Raw genomic sequence first — 24,936 nt, forward strand, 5'->3', positions numbered from 1 at the left:
GGCTAGCATTATAGGCTGCTGTACCACCCAAGTGCCTACAATTTTTAATTTAATTAATAAATAACTCCCCTGTTTTCCCCTTGTCCATGTTGTTATTTTTTTCAGGTACTCCAATTTCTTTGATTTTCTTTTACTTTCCAAAAATATATAGTTGCACTGATGACTTAATTGGCCCTAGATGTGAGGAAGCATGTGAGTAAGTGAATGAGTAATTGTGTGATGCCCTGTGTTGTATTGGCAGACTGTCTAGATAGTATTTCTGACCTGCACCCAGTGGTTTCAGGCAGCACCAGACCTACCTCTACCCTGTCCAGAATGTAACTGGTCAGTTAATTGATTGCAGTATAAAATATGATAGCAAATTTACCATTAAAGATCTTTTCAACCTCTAGTGTCTTTCCTTACAAGAGTCAAAACATTAAAACATTAGGCTGTTTATTACTTAAATACTGTTTACGCATGTCAAATAAATCCAGTTCTGCAGTCTCTCTGATTACAGTGTATTTAATTTAGCCTGGCTTGAGTTCAACAGTGGATATGTGCTAAGAAAGGACATTGAAGACAGGAAGAGACATTAGTGATGATTACCAAGCGCTCTTGAACCTAATGGAAACTTCAAACATCTGAAATCAAAGCCAGACGGTGATATCAGCTCACATATTGGCCTATTTCTCTGCAGCCTCTCGTCACTGATTAAACATTAACGCACAATTGCTCCACTACAGATTTCATAAATGAAGAAGTTGCTTCAGGACAGAGCAGGCAGCTGGACAAAGAGAGAGTGTCTGAGAGAAAAAAACAGAGCGAGAAAGCAAAAGATGCTATAGCGTTAAGAGTAGAGGAGTCGCGCATTTCCATGGCAACATTACCCACCATCACGTTCCACTGTTCAGAGGGTGGCTAGGCCACCATTTTCTAGCTTGGTCTACACAGATCAGACCACAATAAACTGGTATTACACCTGAGATATGACAGGCCAAATGATATCCGCCTTTGTATAACCAACAATTTTACACGACATGCCCAGGGTGCATTTGAGCCGAGAGGTAATTTAATACGTAGCCTTCAAATTAGTTTTACCCACAGCAAATTATGATTTCATCTCAGATTCTGAATCACAGTACGTGGCATCACGCATGAGAAGACAAGCCCATCAGGCTGGCGGGGCCTCGGCAGGCCTGTCAATCAGCCTGCTCAGCCCTCCAGCACTGATATGTAATTACAGCACGGCAATTAGAGTTCACTGTCAGCGGCTGACTGAAGCCTCCTATACCACCTCATGCACCTGAGAATGATAAAGAGGACCAATGCAATAAAGCAGACCAGACAAGGAGGCAGACCTAGCACTTATTTCTCCTCCAGCAGTAAAAAAGAAAAGGCATGTCTACTACAGCGTTCTCACCTCTGATCGATTCCTCCCCCTTAGGTCTACCTCCATTTCTCTTTATGCACCATTTCATTATGCATCCCCTGTCCAATCGCACACTGACCTTTATGTGCTCTCTGTGGCACCTATGGCCAAGCAAAAGCACACTCACTTTAAATGAAACTAGTAGGCTTAGCTGAAGCCAAACAACACACTTGCTTTACCTACTTAACCCTTCTAAGGCTTCACTGTTTGGCCAAAAATATGTGGACACTTGACCAGGAGCTTGTTGGACAAAAGTTTGGAGCTTTATAAGCCTCCATAAGATTTTGTAGTGTGCCTGGAGGAATCTGTAAACGGCCTCACAGACTTCCGGCCATTTTAATTATTTGAGTAAATCTACAGAATGCCTACCAGGGAGTGTACCTAGGTAATTAAAAGTTTAGGAATATTCCAGCATTTTTTTTTGACCTAGTTTTGATCTGTTGTAGCTCTAGTGTTACAATGGACAAAAATGTTAACACCACTGCCTGTACTGGTGAATGAACTGAAAAACAAGTAGGTTTAATACCTAAAAGGTTTAATAAAACATAATAAATAAAAAAAACATTTAAGTAAAACATTTAACATTTTATAGTATTTCTACATTCAACTTTAAAGAAATTTTTCATTCATTCTTGCATTCAATAATTAATTTATTTGTCTTCAGTAAAAGCTTCATATAATTTAGGGTTGAATTTGAGTCTATAGATACCCATAAACACTGGAAGCAGGGCATCATTCACTCGCATCCACCTACAACTAAAAGCAATTTAGGGCAGCCAACTGACATTTTTTTAGGAAAACCAGAGTCCCGGAAATAAACCCATCACATGCAAGCAGAAAATGTCAAAATCCTTACAGACAGTGACCAGGTTTCCAGAACCCTGGTGCTGTGCCCCTACAAGTACTTGGTCACCAAGCACCCAATGTAAAAAGAAAAATTGCTAATGCTTGATTCTTGAAGTGAATTATTTGTAATTTAAACACCAAAGCATGAGCAAATTACTACATTCTATTACACTTAAATGAAGGTTGCCAATCTTCTAGTCTTTTTTTGCAAGGAGACACAACCATCAAATTTCAATTAACAGTGTAGCTTTAATCTCTAAAATGTGTTTCAACACTGATGGATCTTTTTCAAAGAACATTTATACTGTTACACTGTATTAATAACATTGTTGTTTGAAACTGATTGCACAAAACATAATTACCATAATTACATTTTAGTAGGAAGCACAGTGGTGCAGCTGTTAGAGGTGGTCAGAGAGCAACATGGGTCCTTTAATGTAATTTCCATATTTGAGTGAGTTTTTCACCAGGTCCTCCAGCTTCCTTGAATTTGTATTGTATAAAGTAATAGTTGCAGTACTTGTAAAATTTTACAATGGAATTCAACAACTGCCCTCATTCGATACAGTAAACCATGAATTGTTTTCCTTCCTTTTTTTCGATACAGGAATTCTCTCAAAATATGGTAATCGTATATATTCCAGGGCAGTGGATCAATGGAAATGCTGTGAAGTAATTAATAATTCTACAACAATACAACTATACATCCTACCAAACCATCATTTACATGAATTACCCATACCGATAAAACTGAACACGCAATGCCAGTAAGCAGGTTTAAATCCAGAGCCATGCACAAAGCCATAAGGTACAGAATGCTAACTGACCTGTGGTGTTGTGGTCTGCTTGCCCTGCCGGTTGGATGCAGTGGTGGTGGTGATGTCAGTCAGTGAGGGTGATGCTTCAGAGCGGTTGCCCGTAGCTGAAGCACTGGATTGGGGTGTAATAGAAGAGGAGGGTAGGTCACCAACCAGGCGGGCACTACCCTGCATGCGGACATTCGGTTCACCCTCGGCGGCCATGTTGAGCACTTTGAGGCCATTGTAGTAGAGGCCAGACATCTGGCCCTGAAATGGGCGACTGCCCTGCTCCCCACCACCGATCTTTATGGTATTCTGGCTGTTGAAGATGGTGAGCTGTCGACCTGCCAATGAACAATGTTACACAAATACAGGAGTTTTCAACAGCTCACTCATTTTGGTGCTACACACACACACACACACACACACACACACACACACACACACACACACACACACACTCACACACTCACTAACACACATTAATGCACAAAGAGGAGTGATGAAAGCTCTAACAGTGAAAAACATGACAATGCATTCTTATAGAGCTCAGCAGTGACAGCATCATTTTTAGTGCCTTTTGTTACAGAAGTAAATTTCTCATTCATTTTCTTCAGAGCCATTTTTGAAAATCCTTTAATAAAGTGTCAAACAAAACCAATCAACCAAACTCATTAATTTAGAACAATTGGTCATTAATTTATTCAGTAACCTTGACACTCTAATCACTTTATTCCATGGTCAAATTTCACTGAATGCAATAAAAAATCCCCCTAAAACTGAGCAGAATTAAACTAGCAACTATCCAACTCTGATCTACAGTGAATTTAAAAACGCCAATCCACCTACTGTAAAGCTGGGAGAGAACTCGAAGTTATAATTGTATTTTTGATCAAATTAAAGAACGACAAATAACATAATTCACAATAAATTAAGTCCTTAAAATATTTCCCCTATGCAGCTTTTACCACTATAGTGTGTGAATTACAATGAAATGGTATTTCTTAGTGAGTTTTAGTTTGTGATTGCGTGTAATGTGGTATTTCTCCAACTCTTTGCACATTACTTCACCTGCTGGTTGGGTTAGGTATACATGGACGTATACCATCATTTAACAGTCTGCTGGCTTATATGTTAAGTTAGTCTCATCAAATCTTGATTCACAATGAGAAAAATGAATGGCTTTTCAGTTACAAAAACTCACTGTTGAGCTTTATTCTCCTCAAGAAAGCATGGAAACAATAAATTACTCTAATGCTAACAGCAACACCAGTAATTTATCGACTCAGACTTAATAAACTGCCGTAGACAATGCAAACAGAATTGAGATGAAGAAGAAATCAGCCCCTATGTAATCAATGGAGCTTGGCTAAAAGAAAAGTCAGATGATGTTTGGGTGGTAAAAGATTCCACCACTGTTCATGAAAGAAACATCCAGAAGCAGAAAAGTACAGATGGAAATGATTTGCTTCCACACTTCATGAGCAAGACTTGATGAGATTGCCTTTCAGCAAGGGCAGTGGAAATTAAAATGAATTAGAATGAAATAAAGCTTATGAGAGATGATTTTACAACTACATGACACAAAACTCATTCATCATGATAATAACTTCATTAAAATAAAAAAACAAAGAAACAAACAAAGTTCAAAATCAATCAATCTGAACATTTCAATTTATAAAAAACATTACAGCATGCACTCAGGACTGGGTTCTCTTTTTATGGGTTTAATTTGCTTGTTAAAGGGACTTCATATCTGATGCCAATAATCACTGAAGCTATTTAAGATGCATTTGCTTTGTTTTGTTTTTTAACCCTTTGGCAGTTTCCAAAAGCATAAAAATGTTTAGCATAAAACATAAATATACATAATAGGTTAAACAGAATTGTAATCACTATGAATTGAAAATGTAACAGTACTTTAACTGTTGATTTATGTTTTAATTTTGAAAGGAATTATTTAAGTATTTAAATGACATATATTTTTTAAATGATACCACTACCTTTATTATCAGTATATTACCAGTCCCTTTAACCTGTGATTACTGATTACATATGCAGTATAAACACACATTATTAAGATACAATGCATATTACAAACTACATTGGTTTAAAGTTTTAAAATTGGTTAAACAGGGAATTTATGTTTTAGATGGTTTATTATTTATACAGTAAATCACTTGCTTAATGAAATTATATTTAATTTAAAATTTTAATCAATGTTTTTACCTTTGTCGAGTAGCCATTCGTCAACTACTCGACCAAGACGATATGGGATTCGCTGTCTAGCAATCGCCAGGCGTTCGTTATCAAAGTTGCCTTTAAAGTTTAAAGAGACATTTCATTGTTAAAATCCGAAAAGTAAAAGATTAAAACCTACAGTGAACAACCTGCCTCAACTATTTTGTTTAAAAAATTTAGTACACCAATATTACATACATAACACTGATAAAGCTTTTCAATTCATTAACTTTTATTATTTAAGCAAACAAATTATTTCTACATTACGATCAACTCTGCAATGTTACATATTCTACTAAGGTTATAGGAAAAAAAGCAAAATCAAGTTTAAATACAATAGCACTCATTTACAAAATTCATTAACAAAATAATACTCATTTTAAATCTTTTAACAGCTTTTTCCATCTAGTTATACTCATTTTAACCTAAATATTAACATTGCAGTACATTCCAACTTTTGGCAAGCCAATTGGTTTTTAGTAACACAACTGCTTACTAAAATAAAATAAAGTATAAATATAGATATATTTTCATTCATTTACTTTAAGCTAATTGAAAAGAAAAACAACACATTTAAAGACAGCAAAATATTAGCAAACTTCAGAATATAGGCAACAGAGAAATAATCAAAGTTAAAACAATGAGAAATGTTATCAGTCAGTGTCACAAGCACAGATTTCAGCCCCATGTGAATTAGAAAAGGCGTTGACAAAAGCTCTGTTCTCTGAGATTCATCATAGGAATAAATCTACTTTTACTAATCCAAAATCCTCACACAATACCGTATTGTGCTGTGGGAATGAATTGGTTTTACATGAGGATATCTGTGTGCTACACCAGGCTGGGAGATTGACAGCTTTTGCTCTTGCATTAGGCACTTATTACAGTGGAATTCTGCTCAACTGAAAACATTTACTCCACTTCCATTACTGCTGCACGTAATTGCTACTCCTATATTGTGTGGGAAGAAAAAAAACAACGTATCTAGCACTGTAATTATACTTTCTGTAGAAAAGCATAATTATAATGCACGATTTTTACCCCGAGTTATTAACACGATATTTGTCAATCATTGTAAAGTCTGCGTTTGTTTACCTAGTTCATAATTGGGCCATTAAAACAAACAGGAACTAACACTTCCTCAATTTGACAGCAGTGTAGATGTAACTGGAGGATTAAAAAAGAAGCTTTCCCTTCTGCCCATCTCCCTGCTTATAAAATTTGATTGAAAAACTCCTTCCTGGTGCATGAACAACAAAATTGTGGTATGATTAATGCATCTCTCAGCTATAAAGTCAAGCTAACGCCTGGATTCTCCAACAGAAGCATGTTTGGCTTTGCTTTTGGTGCAGTGTTCGTAAATCTACATCCAGTACCTAAATGCAAAACATGACCTGCTGTTAAGACATGCCACAAAACTGTCTAAGAGGTGATTTAATTGTGGCTTGTGCCTGAAGGAAGAGGTTGCTGGTTCTGGAAAGTGAAACAGATGAGAGAGAAAGAGCTGTGGAAAAAAGGTTCTGTTAAACACATGAACCAAATTATAAATATTACTGTTAGTGTATTGTCAGGTCTGTAGTAAGCTGCAAAAAAAAAAAAAAAAAAAAAAAAAAAAAAAAAAAAAAAAAAAAAATCGAGCCTCTTATAAGCTCTGAAAAATATTGATTTTGAGCTCTGTACATCAGCTGTGTAGCCACGACTGTATTTCATAGGATGTTCATTACCTTAACTTTAAACTGTACATGATGCTGATAGTAAATGATTCCTTGCTTGTAGACTGTATAGCTGTCATGTGAGGAGCCTTGCCTGAGAGCAGGTCGATAAAGGCTGCCAATAATGTTCTATAACTGTTGTAGGATTTTAATATTTCCTAATACAATATAAGTTTCAAATTTAAAAATGGAGTCTAATGAGACTGTTTATAACATATGTAAAAGCTTTTACATAGTTAATAAACAATAATGCACAAATATAGATAAATCAGGTATTCAAATTATTCATTATTATACCATTGTTATGTGAAATTTTCAATTACGGTTGGTCTGAAAGTGTTGCTGTAATAGTACAGCTTGACAAACAGATTTGGATGCATGGTATATACTAATGTGCACATTTTTATTACATTTATGGCAACTTATTCACATGAACTCATTGGTATGACCTGGATTGGTAACCATATAAAAAGTAAAAGCATAATTGTACTTGTATTGCACTAAATTAATATATTAATGTATATTAAATGTAAATATAAAGAGTCAGATATTACTGCATATTGTTGTAAAATATGTGAGATAAAGAAGTCCAGGATGTGCAGTTATATAAAAATAAAGAAGTTGGTCAGAGATGCTCTTTAGATGGTCTGTCATTAATTATTTACTTATAACAGCTTGACACTGCGCTGTATTTCTTGATTCCCATTAATTTGCTGATCTGAGGTTGATGAGACCCTGTGTCATCAGCAGATGAATAGGATTTACACTGGGTCATTAAATAGATTAATGATGCTACTTACTGGGAACAGTTTAAGTCTTAAAATCTCTTATAATACAGTTAGCTTGCATCAAACGTTTGACCTTTTTGGCTATCTACAGCATTATAATCTGTGGTTGGTCATTTGCAGTGGCGATCAAATGCATTTTTATGTAAAAATAGGTAGTTACTTGCCCTGTTGCATGATAAAATTTAACAACTGGCCTAAATTATTAACTTTCACAAAGAGTTTTATCCTGATCAGGGTTTTGATGCGTCCGGTGTCACCAGAAAACACAGGGCAAAGCTAGTCAAGTGTGGCTACATCCTGACTGTGCATGTTGGTAGAAATGCAGACCACAGCATACCATGCACTCTGGCAGGCGGGCTGCTTTTAATGAAAGCTAAGATGGCTCGCTAACCTTTTATGTTATTTTATGTTCCACTTAAGTCAGCCAATAAAGTACAATCTGAAATTTGATCTCCACTGTCAGTTAATGGATTCTTGTTAATTAAAAAAGCTTCTGCAGCCTGCTAGAGTTTTATGAGATACATCCATCAGTGTGTATGAGTATGACAGAAAAAAGTCAGAGTTGGCACTGGCATATCAGTCTGGTCAGATACCCTGAAATGTGGCAAAGATTGTTAATTATTTCCTCAGGAGAACAGACTTCAACAGTTGTGGATCTATAGTTAAAACAAAAAGTTTGAATAATACACATCCAAACAGACTTGTCATTATTGAACATACTGGTTTTTTATTTCAAGTCTTGTCTGAAAAATGTCTGTGAATGTCTCCAAAAGTGTAATTAGAGCCGTGGGTTGTAGAGACAGCCTGCAGTACAAAAAAAAGACATGTACGCCTGGTCAAAAATACCTGTGTTCATCAATCCTTAATAAGATAAAACTGTCTACTAGTAAAGGAAACTTAGTGCCGCTCTGCTACAGAAGGTTTTACCTGGTATAAAATACAAGGATCTATCTATTTTTAATGACTACTGATTTTTGTATAAAAATGATGCAAGGTGCTGTTATTATGCAAGATAGAATGCCTGTGTTTATAATTATTACCTGGGTGAGATCACATCACATTATATCAGTAACAAATTATGCATTCTGGGTCATTCTAGAGGGTTTAAATATTTTTTCTTAAAATTGTTAATGAGGTAATATTGATTTTAGACCATTACTTATTTGGTATGTATATAAATAGGACATGGTAAAGCTACATGATATTGTAGAGAGTCTACATTATATGGTGTCACATTTACATTCAGTGTTTCAGCCACATTCATTGCTCAAGGGTTTATTAAACTAATTACATGTTTCCAGCTTTGTGGCAATAGTTAAGGAAAGGCCCTTTCCTGTTTCTGCTTGACTGTGCATCTGTACACAAAGTGAGGCCCATAAAGACCTGGTTTAATAAAATTAGATGTAGAAGAACTTTATTGGCCATTGTAATGAACTGGAATGTAGTTTCTTGTCAAACATCAGTGCCTGCCCTCACAAATGATTTGATGGACACAGACAACTTAAGAGGCATAGACATCACCAAAACCTAGTAAAAGCCTTCCCAGAAGAGTGGAGGCTGTTATAGCTGCAAAGAGGGAATTCCATATTATTGGTCATGGTTTTAAAATTGGATGTCAGGCGTCCACATATTTTTGGCCATATGTTATAGACGTGCATTAAAATTTCAACTGATCAGTTCCTCCCTGGTTTCAGATATATAATAAGTGTAAGCCATGACAGAACAAATGATCAGGAATATTGTTTTAAATAGTTGATTACATTTCATGTTCATTTAAATTCTGGTTGGTTTATCAGCCGTCTCCTGCAAATCAGATTCTGCAAATCAGGCTCTGATTAAATGGAATCATCATGGACTTTTTGGGTTGGAAAAGTTTTACTCTTGCCATCTCAGACACTGTCTTAATTAGCATTCAGACACTAATTCATAAGGTTTGGTTCTGTGAATCCCTGACATATCTCATCTGAACAGATCCATATCAAAATGAACTGATTGTCTTGATTGGCTCTGACTGATTGGTTTGTATTTACCAATAAAAATACAGAAGAAACACATTGCATTGCACAATGTTCTCTTTTTCTTCTCTTTGAGCACTGTACCTAATTCTTTTTGTGCATGAGAATAACAATCACAGCAATTTGCAATAGCGATCCTTCACTTGTACCTGTTGCATAATATGTAGATGTAAGAATGTAACTTAGTTGAAAATACTACATGGATTAATCTCGTTATCTTTTGTTTATATATACACAAAATCTTGAAATTTTTAATGAAGTTTAATTTTTTTTTTATTAAATGTAAGGTATATACATACTGTAGATTACAATTATAAGATCAAAAATCATTTCTGCTGGTCAAGGTTTTGTTTTTCTTTTTGCAATACAATGCATAAACTCAGGATGAAGATGTGTGTTGTACAGTACATCTGAGGATGTTTACATGTACACAACTAATACACTAATTCTTGGATTTTATCACCTATTTGATTGAAGTGCTCTTGATATTGAAGTACAAGAACTGTTGATGAATGCCAATTTATTTCTTATATATTCTATTACATAATCCATATGACATGCTCCATGATATGTATTTCTTGCCATTAACAATAGTGCATTGACAATAGAGTTATTATTTTAACATCAGAAAACTTCTGCTTGGATTGTAGCATAATAACTGGGTTATTCAGAGCTAAAATTAAGCCAGCAAGGACTTCCAAATCCTGAGGGACAGATACTACTGCTTGCATCACCTAGTACCCCCAAACCAAGTCAGTAAACTTGATTTGATGCCACTATGTGGTTTGGCATGCAGAACTCATCTTCGTACTGTTTTAGAATTACAAATTTTGTATATTTCGCAAGCATAAACATGCATTCTCAACATACATATAAAACTATTTTTAACAAATTATATATCATTTGTTTAGATTGAATTATTATTATATTTTAAGATTAAACACTTTTTATCAAGGCAACTGTATATTGTTTATTTGAGTCTTTATGCAGGTACATTACACTCATACACATCCTACTTTGAGGATCTTTAACTGCATGTTACTGTACTAAATTGTATGTCAACACAATAAAACCATCACTGATTTGTTATGACAGTAGGAGGTTTGTGATGCAGACTGACATGACACGTTCTCTTAGTTGTAATTCCATACATGTACAGTTTGTACAAAGACTGGGAAATGTGGTTAAAGCAGTGCTACTGTACCTGCAGCCCATAACCTGCAACATGAAGGTACGATTTGCACAGCTATACTACAGGCATTTGGGTGGCCACAGTTAAAGATATAAATGAACCAGGCATTTTTACCAGGCCAAAATCAAAGATCAAGAAAAATCATGCAGAAATTGAATCTACATCATGATTATTATTATCCAGATTATTTTAACAATGTGCATGCACAGGAATCAACTGGCTAACTCACAAAAATATTAATGGGTGTATCCCATGAGTAAATTCTGTAACTGCATTTAGTTTCTTTATAGGAGTTTTGACAAAGCAAGAAACATTCACAGAAAAGAAGATGTCTATAATAATAATTACACTCTTGAATAGTATCCCAGATTACATTAAGAACAGTAAAACAGATTAGATATAATTTTTCAAACCAGCCAATTCATAGATGTTTTTTTAAAATAAATGAACCATTTATAATGTGTTATTATTCATTTACAATTATTTAAGTAAAATGTAGTTCAGGAATTTAGACTATATATAAAAGTGTTTTTATAAAAGAATACTATTATATAAATAATAATTATAACAACATTTTGTGTGTAATCAGACTTTACACTGCTCAGACATTTTGATTGTTTTATTTCTCCTCTCCAGTCCTCACCAAGGACGTGGATAACTGAGGACGGACTTGAAGTCCGCTTTCAAAATGATCTGCATAATGGAAGTGATATCTGTGAAAGAGCTCAACATAAACTGCGAGCGAGAACAAACAGCTCCCTTTTCATGATGATTGACAAGTGAGAGCAGTGGAATTATTCCTCATCTCTGATCTCTAGTCAAGCTTTTGTCAGGGCTTTTTCAGGTTGGTGTGAGGCTAGTGAATTGAATACCCAATTCTTTGACATTTTCCAGTGTTATAACCACCCCCACCCCCCGATTCCTTTCCCATCGCTCAAGCCATCATCAGTGCTGACATTTGAAAAGAAGAGCAGGGTTACCTTTTAAGAACTGAATGAAAGCACAGTCATGGACAAAGCCATTTTGTCCTTAACCCTGCGATTGAAACTCTGCTACAGAGCTCAGACATCATTTATCATTGATATTGAGTGTGTCTATGTAAAAGTGTGTGTGTGTGTGTGTGTGTGTATTAGAGTACGTGGACTTACCTGTTGGGTATCGTTCAATGACTGGCAGATCATCCACCTGCAAAGTGGCATTACCACCACTCCGCGTAAAGCGAACTATGTGGTATTTTCCATCATTTACAAACTTTGAGGTCTCTTCTATATTTATGTCATCTGTGCCCACATTGAACACCACCCTGATATTGCCTTTTTCCTGTGAAAAGTAAAAAAGGACAGAGAAAAAGGTACAAGTTGTAAAAATGCAACGTCTTTTCATTCTGCAGCATTCTTTTGTACTCTATACCATTTGGCAAAGGTCTTACCTATTTAAACATAATCATGGTTTTATTCTAACCTGTAAATGATTAATAAATTACAATGCATACAATGTGTACAAGTGTTATGGTCATATTTTTTTCAATGTCTTAATATTGATCTTATCGGAAAAAATATCCACTATTTTTGATTACATTTATGCACCAAACACCAGCTAAAAAAACTGTATAGGTCCGTGAACAACAGCACAATGCATCAAAAAGATAAACAGCTTCTCTACTGGGCTAGCAAAGCACAGGATTCATAATTCATACCTTAATATCTATTTTAATTAGGCTATTACATGAAGGAAATACAGAATGACAGAAATTGAGATGCATTCTCCCGTTCATAAATCCTTTAGAAAATGTATCAATTTATTGTGTTCAGGTACACTACTTCATCATGGATTGTGGATCCACGAGCAAATGAAGGCGTGCAACCTTTATAAATGTCCTTTATCAAAGATACAATTAAAGAAGGGTGAAAGACTGAACCTGCAAAACAGTAACATTAGATAACGCATAAACTATGTTCCTATAGAAATTAATAAAGTTGGTCTGATATTATTGAAAATGTTGCAATTATTTAGTTTTGATTATCTGCCTGGGTTATCTAGCCATTCATTGCATGTTTTACCACGGCTTTATACTATTCAGGGTCGCGGTAGGTACAATTTACCTGGCAAAAGGGAGAAAACACCCTGGACAGGTCGTCAGTCCATCACAGGGCAAACATGCACACACACTTGCGGGAGAAAACCAGAGCTCCCAAAGGAAACTCACACCGCTTTACCTGGGAATCAAACCCAGGACGTTCTTGCTGTGAGGTGACAGTGCTACCCATCAAGCCACTGTGCCAAGGTTTCTATCTTACAATATTTAGGGAGTTTTGCCCTGCCAATGTTGACCCTGGCTGGATCATTTTCACTGTAATAAGTGCTACACAAATAAATTTGATAATGTCTAACCCTTACCTTACTTAAGTCCATCCCTTACCTCATGTATGGGTAACCTTTGCATTAGAAACCCTTTGACCTGTACAAAATGCTTTAATCTTACTTTATTAATTTGATTAAATGTTTTTTATTTCGATTATCTGCTTGAGTTAACTGGCCATTCATTCATTCATTCATTTACTGTATGTTTTACCACTGCTTTATTCTATTCAGGGTCTTGGTAGGTACAATTTACCAGGCGAAGGGTAGGAAACACCCTGAACAGGTCGCCAGTCCATCACAGGGCAAACACACACACACACACACCTGCGGTAGAAAACCAGAGCTCCCAGAGGAAAATTACACGGACACATAAAGTACAGGCAAATCCCACACAGAAAGGACCCGCACCACTCCACCTGGAAATCAGTGGCAATTTCTCTAAGACTGCAAGGGAAGCTCAGCTTCCCCTAAAATGTCAAAAATTAAATGGTCAAATATGTACAGTTGTGTTAACATTTCATTGACTACAAATGCGTTAGAACACGTTCATCTCGAAGACGAGTGACTCGATTTTGTTAACTCCCGTAGCGTCAATGCATTTGCCCGCAGAAGCTGAGCGTCTCTTCACTTCTATGGCACTGCATGGAACGGTTTTTTTTCATTGCTTCGAAACTCGCCGGTCATTGGATAAATGCCACGATTTTGTCCCGCCCCCGGACGCTGAGTGTCTCTGGGGGTGAATGGAGCTGTGGGCGGGTCTGGACGCTGAGCTTCTGCAAGATGATTGGAGGATCAGTCGAAAGGCTGAGTCCAGTTTTGATTGACAGCTATTTCGAGATCTACACTTCACTTAATCACTGCAAGCTTCAGTCCCATCGCGGATTTTGCGAGTGAAGTTGAAAGACAAACTGCAACTCATTTCTTCTATAGGATCACAGGCCATTTTCTTGAAAAGGAACGGAGGGCAAAATTTATGTATAAATAAATTGACAAATTTTATGATGTAAGCCGACAATGAGCTTCCCCTCTTTGAAAGACCAGCAGCCGCCACTGCTGGAAATCAAACCCAGGACCTTGAGATGACAGTGCTACCATCAAGCCACCGTGCCAAGGTTTCTATCTTACAATATTTAATGAGTTTTGCCCTGCCAATGTTGCCCTTGGCTTGCTTTTCTTTACTGTAATAAGTGCTACACAAATAAACTTAACCTTTACAAAATGCTTTAATTTTACTGTATTAATTTGATCAAATGCTTTAAATCAATGAATGAAAAAAATCATTTGTTTTAAAATTTAACTTAGAAATGCACTTACACAGATTGCTTATCAGATTCTTTGTACATAAAAATAATAATATATTTTACAGTCATTCCTTTGATATTTAAGTGTATTTATTTGTTTTAAAATTGAACTTAAAAATGCACTGATACAGACTGCTAGTCAGATTTTTTTTAGATGAAAATAATATATTTCATATTGTCATTGTTTTGATATTTAAGTGTATTAATAAGTGTATTTTCACCTTATTATTGTTTTACGTTTGTGAGGAGCATGCAAAGATTCTGCAGACATATAAAATATAAATATTATTAAATTCCCTCGCAGAATTAAATCTGGAAGGTTCATTATCGCAACCTGAAACACTAATTATGCAATGTAATACACAACTGCACCACTAGATGGCCTCCAACCTTAATTGGTGTTTTGTTAAACAGAAAAGCAGCGCAGCATGCGAAATCCATTTGGATTCACGTCAAAGAAACAAGTCAAAATGCACATACACAGTCTAATGAATTCAGCTTGCATTATGTAATCCCCCACAGATATTACAGCTAGTAGAGATGCAAACCTGCACAAGCATGTTTATGCATACAGAGCTGCTCTCTTCACGTAATTGCTCTATTTGCATGCATAACGCCGTTGTTTGTTTTCATAAGTGGCAGAAAGCATTTTCATCTGACCCCACTCAGACCCCTCAAAGGTGCACAATCACTCATACAATCACCAGCAATCACACACAGTTAGTACTGCTATAATTGACACAGTCACTTTCACTTTTAATAAATGTAACTCGCTACTGTTGACAGAAAAAAACAGTTATTTACAAGGGTAAATTTTACAAGTTCATAGCAAACAGACGTTAAATAAGCCTACAATTAAAAGCATGATACACTATATGGCCAATGTATGTAGATTGTAGATACATTTTTTAAGTTAATGACTACATGTGTGTATATAAAGTGAGTTTTATAAAATCAACTGTATGTTTTCAATTATGTGAAACGGTTTCGGAAAAGTCCTCAACTGGTCCAGCATGACTGTGTCTATTTGCTTAAATGAGGTCCATAAAGACATGGTTTAAAATGCTTAGTATGAAATAACTCCAGGGACCTGCACAGTGCCCTGAAACCAACCCTACTGAACACCTTTGGGATGAATTGGAACATGGATTGTGAGCCAGGGCTTCTCCTCCAACATAAATGCCTAACCTAACAAATCCTCATTTGACTAAATGGTTGCAAATGGGGGGCAATTGTATATTATTGCCCGTGGATTTAAAGTAGAATGACCAACAAGCTTAGTCAGGTGTCTCAATATAGTACCAAAAGTATGTGGACACCCCTTCAAATTATTGAGTTTAGGTGTCGCAGCCACATCTATGCTAACAAGTATTTCAATCAACTACATAAGATAATATGATAACAGTTTGTGGAGGGCCCTGTTCCAACCCTGTATGAGGTCCAGTGACATGCCCAGAGCCCTGTTCTTAACTCTCCAGATCCTTTGGAATGAACCGTGTGATGATTTTAAACCAGGCCTTTTTGCCCAACATCAGTGTACAATCTCACAAATGTTGTTTTAACTGAATAGGTACAAATTCCCATAGACACTGTAAAATTTCCTAAACAGCCTTAACAGTTTTGCTCTGTTAAAGTTGGCTTGATCATAGAATCACGTCACATATCAGCAGTATGAACTAGATTAGGATAAGGGAGACATAGTTTTCATGTGTACCTATTCCTGTACCTATGAAGGAGTCACTTCTTCTACTGCATATAAATTATATAGTTTCAGTTGGAACCGTCTGTGCCGGGTGTAATAATAAAATGCAAGTGAAGGTGATGAAAGAAACTACGTTTGTGATCACTACTACTGTAATTCACACTTTTCCACCAGAGCAGAGTCTGATCACGCGAGAGACCTTGGCTAGATAGTAGATTAGTAGCCCTCTACATGAAGAAAGCTGGTTGTTCTGCTTCCCTCAGACTGGCCAAAACAGGGTGTTTCTTCTGCTCTTCAAAACTTATAATGCAGCCCCACACTGCCGTTGGTCATATAATTTTTTTTGGCCACTGACAATGAGGAAATGCTTGTGCTTCACCCTTATCACCTCCATCTCTCTAACAATGTCTCTGCCTTGCCGGTTTCCATCTGCTTGCCCATCTTTTGCGCTTTTTGGTCGGTGAAGTGAGGTGGAAAGAGGCTGTGCTCTGATGAGCCGTGACATACAATGCTCCAGTCTAAATGGAAAAGTGACCTCCCTTTCACCCTGCTGTCCAAACAAGGAGGTGACCTCAACCCCCATAAGATGCTATAAGGGCATCTGGGCATTGCCCTAATAAAGACAGATGGACTTTTGGGAAGATAAAATATAGAAAAATGGACAAGAAATTTTTTTTAAATGTTATTCTTATGTCTGTGTGGTCCAAGTGGTAGGTAAATTGGTGACATTTTTTTTTACCTTTAGTGTCTGTAGGTAGTATGGCACATTTGGCAGCTGTGGCGCAATGCTTGCCCCATCTGGTGCAAGCATTCATTTCTGATTATTTTTTTTATATATCAGGATTATAATAAACTTTACAATCAGCTGCCATGCTATATAGAATAGAATATAATAGAATAGAATGCCTTTATTTGTCATATATACATATACAGACGCAGTATAACGTAAATTCTTTCTTCGCATATCAGCTGGGGTCAGAGTGCAGGGTCAGCCATTGTACAGCGCCCAACAGTGGCTGCATGGCAGAGCTGGGATTAGAACTCTCAACCTTTCAGTTGATAGCCCATTAGGCTACCGCTGTCCCAGATATACACCAATGTTGTTTGTTTATTTATTAGATTTTTAATGTCGTGTTTTAAACTTCATGACAGGGCAGGTAGTTACAGGTTACACACGATTCATCAGATCAAGTTTAATGTCAGACACAGTCACATAAAATTCTCCAATCTCCAATTCATCTAAATGACACATCTTGGACTGTGGGAGAAAACCCACGTAGGCATGGAGAGGACAGGCAAATCCACACAGAAAGGGAATTAAACCCAGGACCTTCTTGCTGTGAGGTGAGAGTGCCACCTACTGAGCTACCGTGCCACTCATATACACAAATGTGATGGTGTACAAAGAGGCCACCACCATCGAAAGTGTAGACAGTCCAAACACTAAGGGATTTGGGAAATGAAGGCAGTAAAATATAAATGTACGGATTGTGGATGGGGGCATTAATAATTACCACCTTTGACTTTATGATTACAGTCCTAGATTTAATCACAGAAAACGTCTAGTAGGCCATAGTTTATGAGACACATGTAACACTTTGGCTATGCCTCTGTCCTACATTCTGCCCCATGTGTAGTACTGTCCCAGATTAGCAGACACAATGTAAAAAAAGCTCCAGCTAAATGCCTTTGGGCTAAAATCTGCAAGAAAAGGATAGACAACTAAATGAGCCATGACACCAAAGCCCAAATTACCATAAAACCACAAATATTTGAACGATGTGATGTTTAACAAATGATTCTATTTCAAATCAAATGAATGTAAAATCCTAGCAAAAAGTCCATAGTGAAAGCGTGTTTAATCATTTCATCACCGGCTCAGCTCCATATCTGCAATAGTGGTGCTAAAAATACTGATGCATTCACAGTGGATTCATGCAGAATAAGAATACACATTTTGTAATACAACTTTATGAGTTTTCAGGCATCTTGAGTGTTTTATCTGAATGAAAATAGCAGCAATGTCCTCTCATCAGGAGCAAAGTAAGCCAGCGTTTGTGTCATTATTAAACTGAATTGGACACAAGAATGGATAATTGTGTGATATGACTGTAATCAGTTTATAATTGCTGCTGAATTTATTTCTTTATTTATGGTGTTACTGTATCAGTAGGGTGCTCCAGATGCTACTTGTTATTATTAACACCTCTGATTTAACAAGCATATTTTCAGTCACAAAACAGTGATTACAATAACCACAAATCAGACAAAGCTGAGACAGTATGGATAATAAAAGAATAAATACTCCAGTGTTTCTTACATTTACTTACGTAGTTATGTATGCTATTTCATGCTTTGTCTGAGCAACCTTATTTCATTTCTTAATATACATCCATTCCTGCATTTCAGGTCTGCAACACATTCGAAAAAAGATGGACAGTAAATCATTTACCACTTAAAATGGAAAAATATCTGCTATTAATGAAAAACGGTTCTTGATGCAGTGCCATCTGAGGGATTGGAGATCATGGGTGTTCACTGAGTACCATTGCCCTTTATGCACTGAAATTACTCCAGATTCCTTGAATTATTTAACAATATTATGCACTGTAGAGGCAAATCCTTTCCAATCTTCCTTTGAGGTCCATTGTTTTTAAACTTAACCATTTTTTCACACATTTGTGGACAAACTGGAGATCCTCTGCCCATCTTTGCTCCGCAAAGAGTCAGCCTTTTGTGGATACTGCTTTTTTCCCCAATTATAATTACAGTCACCTGTTGGAAATCACATTTTTATTTATTTGTTTTTTCATTTTATTACTAGCCCTAAATTGTTGCTGCCATGTCAACTTTTTAAAATGTGTTGCAGGCCTGAAAACAGGAATGGGTGTATATTAATAAATAAAATAAAGCTGACCAGACAAAACATGAAATATCTTTGCATTTTCCATACTGTCCCAACTTTTTCTGATTATGGGCTGTAATATATGTTTGTTTGTTTATTAGGATTTTAACGTCATGTTTTACACTTTGGTTACTTACATGACAGGAACGGTAGTTACTCATTACACAAGGTTCACCAGTTCACAAGCTTACATTGAACACAGTCATGGACAATTTAGTACCTCCAATTCACCTCACTTGCATGTCTCTGGACTGTGGGAGGAAACAGGAGCTCCCGGAGGAAACCCACGCAGACACTGGGAGAACATGCAAACTCCAAACAGAAAGGACCCGGACCGGCCTACCTGGGGATCGAACACAGGACCTTCTTGCTGTGAGGCGACAGTGCTACCCACTGAGCCACCGTGCTTTACAGTGCTTAATAATAAATTTACAGTGCTTGATAAAATGCAATTTTTTTTCAGTAAGGAATGTCTACATCCACAGGGTTTGTGTTGATAAACTTGATTTGCTTGCTCAAGGAAACTAATGAAGGCTGTTAAAGCAGCAAAAATAAACCAATTATATTTAAATATCCATTTTTACAGTCAGTACTCAAACTGACATAATTTGTACATTTTCTTTTGGGAGAACAGCCATTTGTAACACCAGTATTAAAAAATTTCACGTTTTCCTGTCATGGGGACATTTAGTCCCTGTGAAAAGAACAAACACATGCCCTTACACATTTATACCAAGACACACCCACATGCACTTGGCTGGCACATCCCGTAGGGCTGATCTGGTGTTGGTTCTGGAGTCACTAATGATGTGTCTCATTTAGTGCTGGTTCAGGCTGGTGATGCTGAAATGTGACAGAGCGTGGGTGTATGTCTGGGTGCTGGAGCAGGCCTGCTGAAACACTATGGCATTCAGCCCAGATGAGACAGGCTAGACCAGCCTCAACCATTTTACATGATGGGGCTCTCTGCGGCACTTAAGGTAATGCCTAGGGAGAGGGGTTAACTGGATGCAACGTAATGATATACAGTACATTTCTATAGATAAAAGGTAGGTGATACAAAAGCACCTGGGTGGTGCAGCTAAGCCCACAATAGCTAAGATCTGGGTTTAAATCTCAGCAATGATACAAGCCAGCTAGGTGTCCACACACATATGACTAACTGTGTTTGAGGGTTTAAGAGGGGGTCCAGGGCATTTTGGACTTGTAGCCAGTGTTTGTTGGTGAAACTGGGCCTCCAGTGAACCTGACCAGGATAAAGCAGTTGATGAAAATTAAATGAAACAAAATTATATATATATATATATATATACACCGACCAGGCATAACATTGTGACCACTGACAGGTGAAGTGAGTAACACTGATTATCTCTTCATCACGGCACCTGTTAGTGGGTGGAATATATTAGGCAGCAAGTGAACATTTTATCCTCGAAGTTGATGTGTTAGAAGCAGGAAAAATGGGCAAGCGTAAGGATTTGAACGGAATTGTGGGCAAAATTGTGATGGCTAGATGACTGGGTCAGATCATCTTCAAAACTGCAGCTCTTTTGGGGTGTTTCCTATCTGCAGTGGTCAGTATCTATTAAAATTGGTCCAAGGAAAGAACAGCGGTAAACCGGTGACAGGGTCATGGCCGGCCAAGGCTCACTGATACACGTGGGGAGTGAAGGCTGGCCCGTGTGGTCCGATACAACAGACGAGCTACTGTAGCTCAGATTGCTGAAGAAGTTAATGCTGGTTCTGATAGAAAGGTGTCAGTATACACAATGCATCACAGTTTGTTGCGAGTGGGGCAGCAAAGGGGGGACCAACACAATATTAGGATGGTGGTCATAATGTTATTCCTGATCGGTGTATATGTGCAATGGATCCAGAATGTATTTGGGACCCCTTCATGAACATTTTATTGTGCTCTGGATTTGATATTAAAACTGTCATATAATGGTCATTTTTATTAAATCATTCAACACTTAATCCCACATAATGATGAAATAAAATTTACTAAGTATTCAGACCCGTTATTCAATACTTTCTTGAAGCATCTGTTGCAGCAATTACAGGATTTGGGCAGTTTATCTTATTCTTTTTCTCAAGCTCTGCCAGATTGGATGGTGAGAGGTGGTAAAAGAATGAACGAATTTTTCTTATCAATGCCACAATTCAATTGACAGCCAAATATCTCCTTCTGTTCTGATGAACACTTATAGCTTCAGGATTTACCACACTTACTTCAAACTCCTCTTAGACACACTTCTGGGGAAGCATATCACAGCTATAAGGAATCATCTTGGCTCTGCAGGTCTGGGCATGTCAGACACAGACACAGTCATCTGTGGGAGTATCTGTACAAGTAACTAAAATTGCCCACAGTCCATGTATCTCTGTGATGGTGAGAATTAGATATGGAGGGATGCTATGAGCAAAAAATTTCTGTTTCGAGTGCTCTGAGAATAGCACTTAGCACAGTTCCTCTTGCCTCCAAAAAACCACACGTACTTGGCAAGATACGTTTCCGGAACCCATTCAGACGTGTTCTCATTGCATACACTGCTCAGCTCTCACTCTCTGAGAAGCGAGCAGCGGTCTGAGCGGAGATGAAATCTCATAAGGCACTTTCCGATCACTCTTCATCACAAACCCACAGTCATTCAAATGTGCCAGAAGTCTGCTATATTTACCGTTATCCCTCCTGACCTGTCATTACGCTGTAATAGTCAGAAAGAGTTGAATCATTAGCTCTAAACTATCAATTATCCAAACAATATAAGATAATGTCATCGTTCTCAGGAATCAGGGTGATTGTAACTGATTTTTCTTTCAGTAATACGATACTGAGAATACTTGAACATCAGTTAATCTCTTTCTATTACACATGTAGTGTTTGTGCAAATAAACACTTTGTTTCAATTTCAACATTTTTTTTTTTTTTTTTTTTTTTTTTACTATTTAAGATGCCAAGTGTGCTATTGATCAATAACTTATTTATTTAATAGGTTTTTTATGTCATGTTTTACATGCTTTGGTTACATTCATGACAGGACAGGTACAGTGTATCACAAAAGTGAGTACACCCCTCACATTTCTGCAAATATTTCATTATATCTTTTCATGGGACAACACTATAGACATGAAACTTGGATATAACTTAGAGTAGTCAGTGTACAACTTGTATAGCAGTGTAGATTTACTGTCTTCTGAAAATAACTCAACACAGCCATTAATGTCTAAATGGCTGGCAACATAAGTGAGTACACCCCACAGTGAACATGTCCAAATTGTGCCCAAAGTGTCAATATTTGGTGTGACCACCATTATTATCCAGCACTGCCTTAACCCTCCTGGGCATGGAATTCACCAGAGCTGCACAGGTTGCTACTGGAATCCTCTTCCACTCCTCCATGATGACATCACGGAGCTGGTGGATGTTAGACACCTTGAACTCCTCCACCTTCCACTTTAGGATGCGCCACAGGTGCTCAATTGGGTTTAGTCCATCACCTTTACCTTCAGCTTCCTCAGCAAGGCAGTTGTCATCTTGGAGGTTGTGTTTGGGGTCGTTATCCTGTTGGAAAACTGCCATGAGGCCCAGTTTTCGAAGGGAGGGGATCATGCTCTGTTTCAGAATGTCACAGTACATGTTGGAATTCATGTTTCCCTCAATGAACTGCAGCTCCCCAGTGCCAGCAACACTCATGCAGCCCAAGACCATGATGCTACCACCACCATGCTTGACTGTAGGCAAGATACAGTTGTCTTGGTACTTCTCACCAGGGCGCCGCCACACATGCTGGACACCATCTGAGCCAAACAAGTTTACCTTGGTCTTGTCAGACCACAGGGCATTCCAGTAATCCATGTTCTTGGACTGCTTGTCTTCAGCAAACTGTTTGCGGGCTTTCTTGTGCGTCAGCTTCCTTCTGGGATGACGACCATGCAGACCGAGTTGATGCAGTGTGCGGCGTATGGTCTGAGCACTGACAGGCTGACCTCCCACGTCTTCAACCTCTGCAGCAATGCTGGCAGCACTCATGTGTCTATTTTTTAAAGCCAACCTCTGGATATGACGCCGAACACGTGGACTCAACTTCTTTGGTCGACCCTGGCGAAGCCTGTTCCGAGTGGAACCTGTCCTGGAAAACCGCTGTATGACCTTGGCCACCATGCTGTAGCTCAGTTTCAGGGTGTTAGCAATCTTCTTATAGCCCAGGCCATCTTTGTGGAGAGCAACAATTCTATTTCTCACATCCTCAGAGAGTTCTTTGCCATGAGGTGCCATGTTGAATATCCAGTGGCCAGTATGAGAGAATTGTACCCAAAACACCAAATTTAACAGCCCTGCTCCCCATTTACACCTGGGACCTTGACACATGACACCAGGGAGGGACAACGACACATTTGGGCACAATTTGGACATGTTCACTGTGGGGTGTACTCACTTATGTTGCCAGCTATTTAGACATTAATGGCTGTGTGTTGAGTTATTTTCAGAAGACAGTAAATCTACACTGCTATACAAGTTGTACACTGACTACTCTAAGTTATATCCAAGTTTCATGTCTATAGTGTTGTCCCATGAAAAGATATAATGAAATATTTGCAGAAATGTGAGGGGTGTACTCACTTTTGTGATACACTGTAGTTACTGGTTACACAATTCTTTAGTTCAAGTTTTTAATGTCAAACAGTCATGAACAACTTTGTATCTCCAATTCACCTCACTTGCATGTCTTTGGACTGTGGGTGGAAACTGGAGTTTCCGGAGGAAACCCACGCAGACACGGGGAGAATATGCAAACTCCACACAGAAAGGACCTGGACTGCTCCACCAGGGAAATGAACACTGGATGTTCTTGCTGTAAGGCAACAGTGCTACCCACTCAACAACCATGCCGCCCTATTAATTAGGTGAACCTGGGTTCTGTGCCTTCATGTCTAATGTCTTGTTTTTAATCCATGTATGCCCCAGTTCTTCATTATGCCCCTTGTTTGAACTCACAATAATTAAAAGCATACATACATGAGAGTTCCATATTCTTTCTATTGTATATCTTTATCCCTTAAGCTACATTTAGAAACAAGGAATAGTTAATTGGAAAATGTTCAAGTCAAGTTTTAATCGTGTAAGGAAAACTTAAATGACATTGCAGCAGTGTGTCTCCACACATCGAGAAGGGTTTGGGGACAAACTAGTAAAGCAACTGCTGTTGAAGCAAACTTGTACATTGTTCCTTTAAGCCACTTGTGTTTTTTAATCAGGAATCTTGAAAATGTTTAAAATCTTTAATATGTTTGTTCAATTAGAAGGCAAAGGCTACTTTGCTATCCTAAAGCACTATGCTTTAGGACGCAGGCAGATGATTTCCTACAGCTTATCTGCTATAAGTCACTGAAACATAGGACTAGCACTTACATCCTTGTCAGAAGTCTTTCACCCTCGACTGGGTCAATTCAACTCTCCGAAGAAATCTAGACTTTTAACCACACTACCACGTCATCCGTTCTGCCTCGTTCTCATTTCTTTTTTCTGCTTTTTTCTGCCCCTGCTCTCTTTTTCTCAGAATTAATCAGCATTACTGTGCATCCCGCTGCTGCGCTAGCCTTTGACTGTCATTAATCTTCGAGTGGACTGATGTGTTCATTAGGCGCACTTACAAATGCA

The 24,936-nt window shown here is 37.7% G+C and overlaps 1 protein-coding gene across 6 annotated transcripts in view; it reads right to left on the reverse strand.

The window, feature by feature from the left end:
* Window positions 1–24,936, reverse strand: part of nrxn1a (neurexin 1a) — a 267,067-nt gene that overhangs the window by 26,290 nt on the left and 215,841 nt on the right. For all 6 annotated transcript variants that reach the window (XM_063002922.1, XM_063002923.1, XM_063002921.1 and 3 more), the window contains 3 exons: window positions 12,154–12,325; window positions 5,287–5,376; window positions 3,085–3,401 (listed from right to left, as the gene is read on the reverse strand). In XM_063002922.1, coding sequence (XP_062858992.1) covers window positions 3,085–3,401; window positions 5,287–5,376; window positions 12,154–12,325 — 579 coding nt within the window. The remainder of the gene's footprint in view (window positions 1–3,084; window positions 3,402–5,286; window positions 5,377–12,153; window positions 12,326–24,936) is intronic.

This window comes from Trichomycterus rosablanca, chromosome 10 (genome assembly GCF_030014385.1).
Source record: "Trichomycterus rosablanca isolate fTriRos1 chromosome 10, fTriRos1.hap1, whole genome shotgun sequence".
NCBI classification, from domain to species: Eukaryota; Metazoa; Chordata; class Actinopteri; order Siluriformes; family Trichomycteridae; genus Trichomycterus; species Trichomycterus rosablanca.